This window comes from Octopus bimaculoides, chromosome 6 (genome assembly GCF_001194135.2).
Source record: "Octopus bimaculoides isolate UCB-OBI-ISO-001 chromosome 6, ASM119413v2, whole genome shotgun sequence".
In the NCBI taxonomy this organism is placed as follows: Eukaryota; Metazoa; Mollusca; class Cephalopoda; order Octopoda; family Octopodidae; genus Octopus; species Octopus bimaculoides.
In genome coordinates, this window is record NC_068986.1 from 109,561,506 (window position 1) to 109,573,651 (window position 12,146).

The window sequence follows — 12,146 nt, forward strand, 5'->3', positions numbered from 1 at the left end:
TAGGCACAGGGGTGGCTGTGTGGTAAGTAGCTTGCTTACCAACCACATGGTTCCGGGTTCAGTCCCACTGCATGGCACCTTGGGTAAGTGTCTTCTACTATAGCCTCAGGCCGACCAAAGCCTTGTGAGTGGATTTGGTAAACGGAAACGTAAAGAGTAAAGAGTATATATATATGTATACCTCACTAGATCAAGTACTCTTAAGTTGATCCGAAACAACAGACAGACAGTAATCTCTCTCTTCGTCTCCACATGTTTTAACACACAATTTTTTTAAACAGCAATGAATTACAAAACTTTTATGTAATTATAATTTCAGGTGTTCTTACACTGAAAAGGAGCATGAATTACAACCATGAATTACAATTTGCTGCAGTCTTAGTTTGAAGACAACATGAAGCCATTCCTAACTAAAGCTAGTCTAGTTGATGGATATCACAGTTTGTTATATACAACTGACAAAAGACCTGCATTTCAAAGCAAATGTCAACAGTTTTAACTCCTCAATAGTCAACTCTACCAAGCTATTAAAATAATAATATTATTTCATTCATATATCAATGAGAAATTCAACAAACCATTTCTACACAAATACCTTGTGGTATTTAATCTGCCTGCATTGTCAATTTCATCATTAGAAATGTACTGAACCAGTGATGATTAGCCTGATGGACATATACAACCAACAACGGCATCGTCCACAAAATGCACAATGAAGGGCTCCACCAATTTTACTTACTTCAAATTTACTCATGCAGATGAAGCCTTAAAATGGTGTCCCTACAATCCCCTTTTATGCTATAAATATATATATATCATACATGGTAGCAAAGGGACATGCATACAGTCATACAAATACAGATATCAGGCATATACACAGGGTAAAGCACACATAACTGTCATATTCAAAGAAATTAAGAATCATTCAATGACTTTCATATGGAAGCAGCAATAACAAAATATTGTCAGACAATAACCAAGTTTATAAAGGATGACACACACAGGTTTCTCACAGCAAACAAGATGGTTGGATTAATGATATCTATATACGATGAGACTTATTTTCTGTCGGTGAATATAAACCGATAAAAAGAAAAGCATGAGAAATATCACAGCCAATTAACAATGCGAGTTTACATCACGACTAATGTTGAACAAGGCTAATAAATTGAAATATTTAAATATTAAAAATAGTTGCCAAGACATAACAAGACATGTTAAGAGAAAGGAAGAATGGTCAGAGATGCAGCAGAAGATGAAATGGTTACTGAAGTATGAGGAATTTAGAATTCTATAAGCTGTAGTTGTCAGTGTAAGCAATAATATTAACAACCAGAAAGATTAAAGGCATACATTTAAGGCTTGTTTCCAATCAGTTCAAACTCTGTGTTTATGCTTTTGTTTCCTTGTATGACATCTATATATGTATATACGAGGGTTTAGAAATTTCTGATTTGGGACCCAAGTACCAGAGGTGGGTGGGTGGTTTGGACTCTGAACCATAATGAAGGCAATTAACCCAGGAGATGGAGAACAGAAAAGCTTGAAGTTGTTTAATGAGTTTGTGGCAAGCTATCAGCGTTTCCAGAAAGTGTGGAAAGCCTTTACCACTGAAAAACAATTTGTGTGGGTTTCCTGACAGTTTGATTGTAGGACCATTATACATTTGAGATTCCAGAGAATCCACTACATAAATTATAGCAACACAATTTTGTGTAATAAGTAGCCTTTTGCTACTTCATCTCAGCACATTGGGAGGGAAATATGAATGAACCCTGATGAGTTAAGTAACAATGAAACTGTCTAGTCTTCATCTAGGATCAACTGGCTGTGTGGTAAGTAGCTTGTTTACCAACCACATGGTTCCGGGTTCAGTTCCACTGCATGGCATCTTGGGCAAGTGTCTTCTTCTATAGCCTCGGGCCAACCAAAGCCTTGTGAGTGGATTTGGTAGACGGAAACTGAAAGAAGCCAGTCCTATATATGTATATATATATATATATATATATATATATATGTATGTATGTGTGTGTATATGTTTGTGTGTCTGTGTTTGTCCCCCGAACATCACTTGACAACCAATGCTGGTGTGTTTATGTCCCCGTAACTTAGCGGTTCGGCTAAAGAGACCGACAGAATAAGTACTAGGCTTACAAAGAATAAGTCCTGGGGTCGATTAGCTTGACTAAAAGGTGGTGCTCCAGCATGGCCACAGTCAAATGACTAAAACAAGTAGAGTAACAAAAGAACCCCGCTGGGCTTGATTTCATAGCATGACTCAATTCATATGGATATGGTTGTATATATTTATGTACTCATTATATATCCAGTGAACAGGTGAAGTAGTGAAACAGTGGATTCATGGAAAATTGAGTCTGTGACTCAGTTATATTGTAAATTCCTTTTTAGAACCTTAATTTCTGGTTCCTGGATTTTAACGAAGAGGAAAATGTGTTGTTTTATGTTTGTAAGATTGAATAAGAACTGCAGGGATCATAGAGGAAGATAAGAAAGAGTTGAGGAAGGTCATTGCCAGATGTATGAGCAGTGTAGAGGTTTTGCCTGTATAGAAGAGAGGAAAATGAATAAAGTTGGCAAGGATGAGGTTTGAACCCTCAACTCCAGGTGGAGAAAAAGAAAGTTCTTCAGCAGTGTGCAAAAATTAAAAATTTTTATTCTTCATAATTTTCTTGCTAAGATTTTAAACAATTGTCATTCTTTATTGAGTTAAATTTCAAAATGAAATTAAAATCAATTTTTATCATAGTTCACATGTCACATAAAACGCTTTTCCACAAATAATATTGCTTGGAAGTCAAACTAAGTTTTATTGGGTTGTTTCACTGGGAATTTTGGTTATTTTGTCTCTGTATATCTGGATGTTGTCAAAGGAATTCCTTCCTATACAGCTTGTTTTATCACACAGTATGTATGGACGCATGTTTGCACACACACAAACACACACACATACATGTATATATATATATGTAGAAGGCATAGTTTAATTGTATCAAACATGTAGTATATCCACAACTCAGTGAGCAGTTACAATGAATGAGGTTTATTTTAATACAGGAGAAACAAGTCATAAAAACTGATATAGCATCAGTTGCGTGCCAACAGTTTCTGGGAATATCTACAAGTGATTGGATATCAGGGTTTTCTTTTTTATAATATTTGATACAAGTCTGTCAAAGTATAAATTTAGAATGTCCTGCTTTCAATAGATAAGCTAATATAAGCGAATAGCAACAAAACTCTCTGTATGCAAGTCTTTATAACACTAAAATATTTCTAGCATCCAGACATAATATATTGCTCACGTCTGTAATGAACAATTTCTCAATAGAGCCATTATCATTCCTATAAGATAATAAAAATGTTAGAAGCAATACAATACTTACACAGCCATTTTTTAAATCTTAAATTCTCAGTAGAATTTAATGGTTTTAAAGAAACTTTTATCCATTTAAGAAAAAAAATATTTTCAACATGCTATATGACAAATGCAATTATACAAAGTCATAGATACATTACAATGCATGCTATAAGAGTGCATTCAATGCATGCTATGAAAAATGCACATGTATACACACACACACATCATCATCATCATTTTCATTTGCCATGCAGGTATGTGTTGATAAATCTCTAGGTCCCACACCATTTTGCCGTCTTTCAGTTCCTCATCCTCTGACAAACATAGCAACACAAAGTTACCAATCTTTGGTTTTGTACAAATCATGTTTGTCTTTTTTTTTTCTTATGGCTAGTTGCCTTCTTCCCTCACTAATCCTTTCACATGACTTAGGGGCATTTAACCAAGCCCCTTTCCCCACAGAGATAGAACTGAAACAGATAAAAGACTCCCCTCAATCAGTTTATATTCAAGGTTACTGCTCTCATAGACAAGCTTTGTGTGATGCAGCTTACAAGAATTCACATCTCTCTTCATTCTTTTACGTGATCATGTAAATGCATGTACCTGCACACACACACACACACACACACAAATATCTTACTACTTAGCACAAAACAGAAACAAACCCCAATATAAACAAAACCATAATCCCACACATAAATACTCACCAAAACACAATTTGTATCATAAACCCCTGCCCCAATATTACATTGCTAGCAATGCATAGAAGTATATAGAAGTATTATAACCATACAACGGTGCTTTCTGATGTAAGTAATGCCCTTTAAAGGAAGGGAGTGACAAAGCTAAGAAAGATGCTCACAGCCTTTCGATGATGTTTCGTGTTAATGAAGTGAAACAGAAATGAAACAGAATCTATTTACATATTTGGTTTACCACCACACATCACATATACGAGATCACTTACTGTCATATTACTAAAAAACAAAAACAAATACACACACACTACACATATGCACTCATATGTAAAAATATATAAAAGGTATATATTTATTTGAATAAAGTGAAGCTGAGGCTTCACTTTATTAACTCAAAGTTTTATCCTTTTCACTCTTCACACACACAGATACATGAAGAGAGAGAGACAGAGAGACAGAGAGATACAAGGTGCACAACTGAAATACTGCAAATTTTTAGGAAGGTGCAAGATTGATTTGCTCAGAGTCTTATGGAAAAGTGCTCTATTCTTCTATGTGGTAGGATCCATAAGTGGAATGTAGATTTTCAATCATTCCATTTATACTCTGATCCCCATTCCTTGTGAGTATGCCTGGCATTTTGCCACCATCTCCATCCTGCGGTCCCCCCCTCTCTCACCTTCTCCTGCACTTCCCTCAGGTTGGGCAACTGTGTATTTTCTTTGTGGTAGCACACCTGTCCCTGTCTTCATTCCTGATCTTTCTCTCTCCGGCCAGGTAACCTTGTACTTCCTCTACAGCAAGACACCTGTATCTGTCTCACTATTGTCTTTTCATCATCACCTCCTCCAATGCCTCCTCCCCTCTTAAAGCTTTTTGTCTTGCAAGTACTTGGTGACCCTGTCAGTGTAGGTCACATTTAAAAGCACCCAGTCCACGCTGTAAAGTGGATGGTGTTCAGAAGGGCATCCAGCTGTAGCCAAAACTGACCCTGCCTGTACTTCTGCCATGTAAAAAGCACTAAGTCCACTCTGCTGAGTGGTTGATGTTATGAAGGGCATCCAGCTGTAAAAATCCTGCCAAAACAGTTACAGAAGTCTGGTGCAGGCTTTGGCCTCTCCAGCTTTTGTGGTACCGTCCCACCCATGGAACATGGACATTAAATGATGATGATGATATATATATATATATATATATATATATATATATATATATATATATATACACAGCCAATAAGTTACAGTTTAAACTCCACATTAACAGTGAACAGCATTGACACTCTCTGTCTCTTTCCCCACTCTTTGAATATATTCATTAGCTATAAAGAAGCCACCACATGACCACATAACCACCTAGAAATATCAGCTAAACACCCCTACAGTCTAAAAGATGAGGAAGCACAAACTGGGATAATATAAGCTGAAATAAACAGGAATGGCTTTGATCATAGGCCTGCTTGATCAGGATTGGCCTAGGGTTAAACAACAACAACAATGACAATACTCCCATTGCAAATATGAATGTTAACCCTTCTGTTACCATATTTCTAATGAAATACACCTTCTTGGTTTCAATTAATTTTGAAAATAATGAAGGATGTAGCAAAATAAGTTTGTCGGTGTTTAGAATACGAATTAACAAGAAATTTGGATTGAAGGTTTTTAGATCCATTTAAAAGAACAAAGTCTGTATCACAGAACCAGGGTTGGTCTCAGGTAGACTGGTACCAAAAGGGTTAAGAAATGATAAAACAAATACAAAAGTACATCTATGCATCTACTGATGTATTAGAAGCTTAATCCATGATTAAAGTATCAAACTAATAAAACCAGCATTGTGCATCTACTTGAAACACGCAACTATATTAATCTCCTTCTGGCTTCCAGATTGAATGTGTTTTTAGCATTAAGAAGAGAATCCACTCACACACAGACAGAATCCAGCTACACACACATGCATGCACACACACACACACACATACATACGGTCACATACACCCAACACTCATACAATTCAATGATTTAGATGTGAATATTCATATTTATAAAAGCATCTAACCCATGCTAGAAAATAAAGGAAGTGAAACATAAAAGTATAGAGTGTCTTAGAAGGAAGAACTTGAAGCTGTTTTCAGAACTATTGGAAATGGTGATGATGATGATGATGACAAGGTGCTGGATGTTACTTACTAAACGGAGAAAACCAGGATCCGACTGAAAAATTGAAAAAGTGTTTGGATATATAACAAAAGTAAATAAATCTGTTGAGCATCATTGCTAAAAAGTTCAGCTCTGGTGAGATATTGATGACATCAAAGGCAAAGAAGATAGAGGGACAGAGTGTTTCAAAAATGGTAAACAAAAATTAGAACCAGAGGCCACAGAGATGTCTGAATAATGTGAAGAAATAACTATGAAAATGTAACATATAATATATAAATATACATACACGCATACACAACATGTAGAGTGATATATATATATATATATATATATATATATATATATATATATATATATATATATATATATAAATATATATATATATATATATAAATAGATGTTTTCGGTGTGAATGGTTTTGTTATATGGTGCCATATTTTAAAATCCTGTAAATAATAATAAAGGTATTTTTATATAAGCTTAAAGCTTATGGCGATCACTGCGCAATGATTAAGGAAAATAGTCTACTAACAAGGCATATAAGCCCTCGACATAAAAAAGAAGGCTTTCCTATCCATATGGGACGTGAACCCACATCCCTTTGTTAAGGTGACTGTGTTACCTTTACACCAGTGAATTGGCCTCCCTCTTTCTGTCAAATTTAAGAACTATGAGTTCAAACTATATTTGAAACTAACTTTATTTCTTCTTAAGGAAACAGTAAAATTTTGCATGTGTAATATAATGAATTATAAAACTGATTGGCTGACATTATCCACACAATCAGAAAACAAAAACTCCCTTTAAGGATGTCTGAAGTCTATGTTGTTTTTATCCATGCAATTAGTGAACTACTACTACTTTGGAATGAGTGTAAATCTAAAAACGAACTAGATATTTTTTTAGATTTTAATCTCCACCCTCACAAAGAGGAAGTTTTTGTTTAATAATTGTTTGAATAATCTCAGCTAATTAAGGTTTTCCAACTCTCATTATATTTACTTATCTGAGATTATACTACATCCCACAGTGATATTAAAATTGTTTATTACTTGTTCTTATAACTCCTTGTTTAAATTATGTTGATACTAATTTAACTTAATTATGTTAATACTAAATTACTGCAATACTAATTTAATTATGCTATTACTTGTTTAGTCATTGCTTTTTGAGTTCAAAACTGGAATAAACTGGTTTGTCATAAGAAAGAGGAGGAAAATAATAAAAAAAAAAAACAAGCATTCTGGGCCAAAACCTTCATCAAACTGCAAGGTTTTCTGATTGTAAAGCATGAGAAACTAACCTGAAACTAAACGATGACCCAGGGGCTCTCAACCATTTTTTACCTATAGACCCCTTTGATTCTTATTTTACGTGGGTGGTCCCTCATAGCCATTCAATGTTTGAAAGACCCTGTTATATTTTTATAATTAAATATTATCAGGAACTGCATAAAAATTGTGGAAATATTTTGTGTATTGTAGAATGTATAAGCATTTTATTGAATGTAATTTTGAACAGCAAAATCTTATATGGACCCTCAAGGGTCATATAAACCCTGATTGAGAACCACTGCAATAACAACAACAATGGAGCTCTTTCTGTTGCTGGATATAACTATGATATTAATTAGACACCATCAGAAAACAACTTTCCAATAAAGGATATTTACTGCTTGAAACTTTAGACTGTCTCTTTATAAACTGCAAAACCAACAGCTCAACACTTTTTCTTGTTGCAGCTGCGAGCCAGTCTCACTGGAATAAATAAAACCACATCATGATAATCTAATTTATTCTGCTGTTTATAGTCTAACTAATTGCTGACACAGACTGTCTCTGCTCACTTCAGATGGATGGTGTTTGTGAATTATTTAACTTTTCATTTGTTTATCCTTCAACACAAGCAGCTGTGATTGACAGAACATGGCAGCTTAGAAGTTTATAGTTTCTCACAGATAATATGTTACATTCTACATTAATAGGTACAATGGAGTAGTTAATATATTCACTGATGTAGATGATGTTTAAAATTAAATCTTGCATTTCAGCTTGGGATGCTGAGTTCTAATTCCTTTTGTGAATATTTTCAGTTAAAATACATTGGTTTTTGTTTTAATTTATTTTTAAAATAACGAGGAAGTTAGCAAGAAAACTTTCTCATTATTAAGCTGATGTTTGTAACTTAAACGAACACAAAATATTGATGGCAGGTTTTAATTTCGATCATTTCAAAACAAAAAGTTTATATCCTAAAACCAGAGGAAGTCCTGGGTAGGTGGGCATTAGAGGGGTTAATCAGCAAAATTTACAATAAACCGACCTTCACATACAGAAGGAAAAAGACCAGAATCAAGTTAGTGTTGTTGTTTAGCCAGAGATCAACCCTAATTCTGCAGACCTGTGGTCAAATGCTATCCAGTCTTGACCATTCTATATTTTTAGGGGTCTCCAGGACTATATTACCTCATGTGCCCTTTTCTGTTTTTAAGGTGGTAGGGTGTAATATGAGGGAGGGCCAACTGTTATTTCTGGTAGTCAAGCACCCACAGAGGCTCTGTCATTGTCTTTAAAAGCCAAGTAGATATATGCTCCATGGACTATGTTACTTTGTTTCATGACAAATGTTACCTCATCTTTCTGAGAAAGACATGTATCCAACATGTTTTAGTTTATGGCTAACTTGGGAATGATTACCAGAATTTCTGTAAAAGTTATTGGCAATAAATTGGTATTCTATGCAGAGAGTTGTTATTGTCTTGTTCTGGATCAACTCAAATTGAGTAAACCCATGATCAAAGACAATCCAGCCATACCAATCCCATCTGTCCAGAGTATTGTTCCTTACTGAAAATAGGCTTGGACTATTCTTTTCCTTCTCTCAAAACAAGGAAATGATTTATATAATCCCTGAATGTAAACTGGGACTGTATCCATATTTGTCTTGTTAGCGAAATGGTCAAAATACCATGTTATTTAAAATGAGCTAATGTATGATATTATAGATATCACACACTGATGATGACTGCTGGCCCCCTCTTTGAATTCAGTATCTCTATCACTCATGGACATGCTGATATAAAAGTAAAGAAAAAAAAACATTGCAGCGCCCACAGCTTTTCGAAACATTTTTTTCACACTCAAATTAGCCAAAGCATGGAACTGCCCACATCAGGTGTTAGTTATCAGGACACTGCACCCTTCAAAAATCCCATGCTTCCTGAAATTCACCAACATTACTCCTTGCACCCTTTCTTCTTCCTGACTTTTTTAAGGTTCACTTTTCTCTCTTTTTCTGTGTACTCTGCATGTGTTTTTAGCTTTCATTGCTGTCTTTTTTCACTTGACATATGCATCTCCTTTCTGTCCCCTATTTCAACTTTTTCTGATGAATTGCAGAGCCCTTAGGCTCTTTACACAATAAGATTATTATTATTACTCCACAGTTTTGCCTGCAATATTTCATTTTTTGATGAAGACCTCAATGTCCTGGGCTCTTGTGGCCAATAATAGAAATCATTATTACTATTATTATTATTATCATTATTATCATTACTATTATTATTAGATGAACAATATTTTGACACTCTGTGTGTCTTTTACAAGTTCAAAATACAAATTGAAATTAAATTCAAAGAAAGGAAACGCTGAAACATTCAAAATTGAATTGGAATAACTGTGTTTCTTTCTAAGTAAAATGACATCATCAATCTTTGGTCTTTCACAAAAGATAGCAGAAGGAAGGTAAGAAGGAAGGAAGGAAGAAAACAAAAAGAAAAAAAAGAATTGAAGGAAAAATTATGCAGTCAAAAAATTTAGATATATTTGTGAACTGCTGACATCTCAGCCTGGAGCAATTACTAAAATGGCAGGTGAATTCCACCATATTTATACTAAACTTTTTCACTGAATAATTTTTTCTCCAATTCTTTTCTTTCCTTCCTTCCTTCTGCTACCTTTTGTGAAAGACCAAAGACTGATGAAGTCATTTTACTTAGAAACACAGTTATTCCAATTCAATTTTGAATGTTTCAGCATTTCCTGTCTTTGAATTCAATTTCAATTACTATCATTATTATTATTATTATTATTATTATTCAGGTCTTGTGCCTATAGTAGAAAGGATTATAATTATGGAAACATTTCACAAAGGAAAAAAAAAGAAACCAAAAGTAAAATAAACTAATTTATATTTGAGACTAAACGATGGAACTCCTTAAACATAATTGGTGAGAAGGTTGAGTATAAAAATATTATCAATACAAATGTTTTCAGAATTTCAACTGCAAAAAGACTTAAAATATGATTAATTCCCCCAGTTAATCACTCTGGTATCAAAAGAGAAGAAATATATTTTCAATACTCACTCTTCGATAACCTGTAAATAGTAAAAAAAAAAAACATAATTAGCTTAATTAAATGAACAAATAATTTAATGAACATGCAAAGTGAAAAAAGTAAAAACAAATAACTTTTGAAAAGGCTTTACATCTATTTGTGAATATTGTAATTAGTTTAATACGAGGGTGAGTCAAAAAGTAATGTCATTTTGTTTAGGACAGGTATAATTACCAACACAAGAACATGTATCATACATCAAAATGAAGCTGGTCCTCTGTGGATCACATCCCTACTTCTCAACATAGTCACCGTTTCTCTAAATAGCAATGTCCCACCTTCGAATGAGAGCATGTATTCCTACCCCGTAAAATTCTGTTGACTGTTCTTTGAGCCACTTCTTAACTACAGTTTTCACTTCCTCGTCACTGGAATAATGTTTGCCTCTCAAACCCTCTTTTATGGAGCCGAAGAGATGATAGTCCAGTGACGAGGAAGTGAAAACTGTAGTTAAGAAGTGGCTCAAAGAACAGTCAATAGAATTTTACAGGGCAGGAATGCATGCTCTCATTCGAAGGTGGAACATTGCTATTGAGAGAATCGGTAACTATGTTGAGAAGTAGGGATGTGATCCACAGAAGACCAGCTTCATTTTGATGTATGATACATGTTCTTGTGTTGGTAATTATACCTGTCCTAAACAAAATGGCATTACCTTTTGACTCACCCTCCTAAAATATTGAAATTCTTGCTTAACAAGTGGAGGAAGAACAATGTCCATGGCAATTTTTGCTTTAACAATCTCTAAGACTGTTGTAGTCATTATCATTATTTCACTTCCGTCAATGGCGGTGAGCTGGCAGATTTGTTAGCATGTGGGACGAAATGCATTGCAGTATTTCACCCGTTGTTCCATTCTGAGTTCAAAATCTACTGTGGTCGACTTTGTCTTTCATCCCTTCGGGGTCGATAGATTAAATACCAGTTGCATACTGGAGTTGATCTAATTGACTGGCCCCCTCCCCCAAAATTTCAGGCCTTGTGCCTATAGCACATCCCACTTCCATGCTGGTATGGGACCAATGAGCCAGAGGAATGTACCAAGCTCCAATGTCTGCTTTGGCATGGTTTCTCTAGCGGGATGCCTTTCCTAGCGCCAAACATTTTACTGAGTCTACATGTTGCCTTTTTTTTTGTGGAACCAGCACAAATGAAGTTGCCAAGTAACTTGCAAAACATAACCCCTCAAACTGAGTGGGGGGTGGGAGTGGAGTATTAAAGGAGGTAGTTTAATGCTAAGTGTTAAGAGGTGAAAGTATGGTCAATGGTTAATATCAGATTGGCAGGAAAGTAAAGTAGAAAAATAATATGCTTGCAAAGGCGCAGGAGTGGCTGTGTGGTAAGTAGCCTGCTTACCAACCACATGGTTCCGGGTTCAGTCCCACTGCGTGGCACCTTGGGCAAGTGTCTTCTACTATAGCCTCGGGCCGACCAAAGCCTTGTGAGTGGATTTGGTAGACGGAAACTGAAAGAAGCCCGTCGTATATATATATATATATATATATAT

At 35.0% G+C, this 12,146-nt stretch overlaps 1 protein-coding gene across 6 annotated transcripts in view; it reads right to left on the bottom strand.

Annotated features, from left to right (window-relative positions):
- LOC106873757 (uncharacterized) overlaps positions 1–12,146 on the bottom strand; it is a 294,459-nt gene that overhangs the window by 14,556 nt on the left and 267,757 nt on the right. For all 6 annotated transcript variants that reach the window (XM_052969084.1, XM_052969083.1, XM_052969081.1 and 3 more), the window contains one exon: positions 10,609–10,619. In XM_052969084.1, the coding sequence (XP_052825044.1) occupies positions 10,609–10,619 (11 nt within the window). The remainder of the gene's footprint in view (positions 1–10,608; positions 10,620–12,146) is intronic.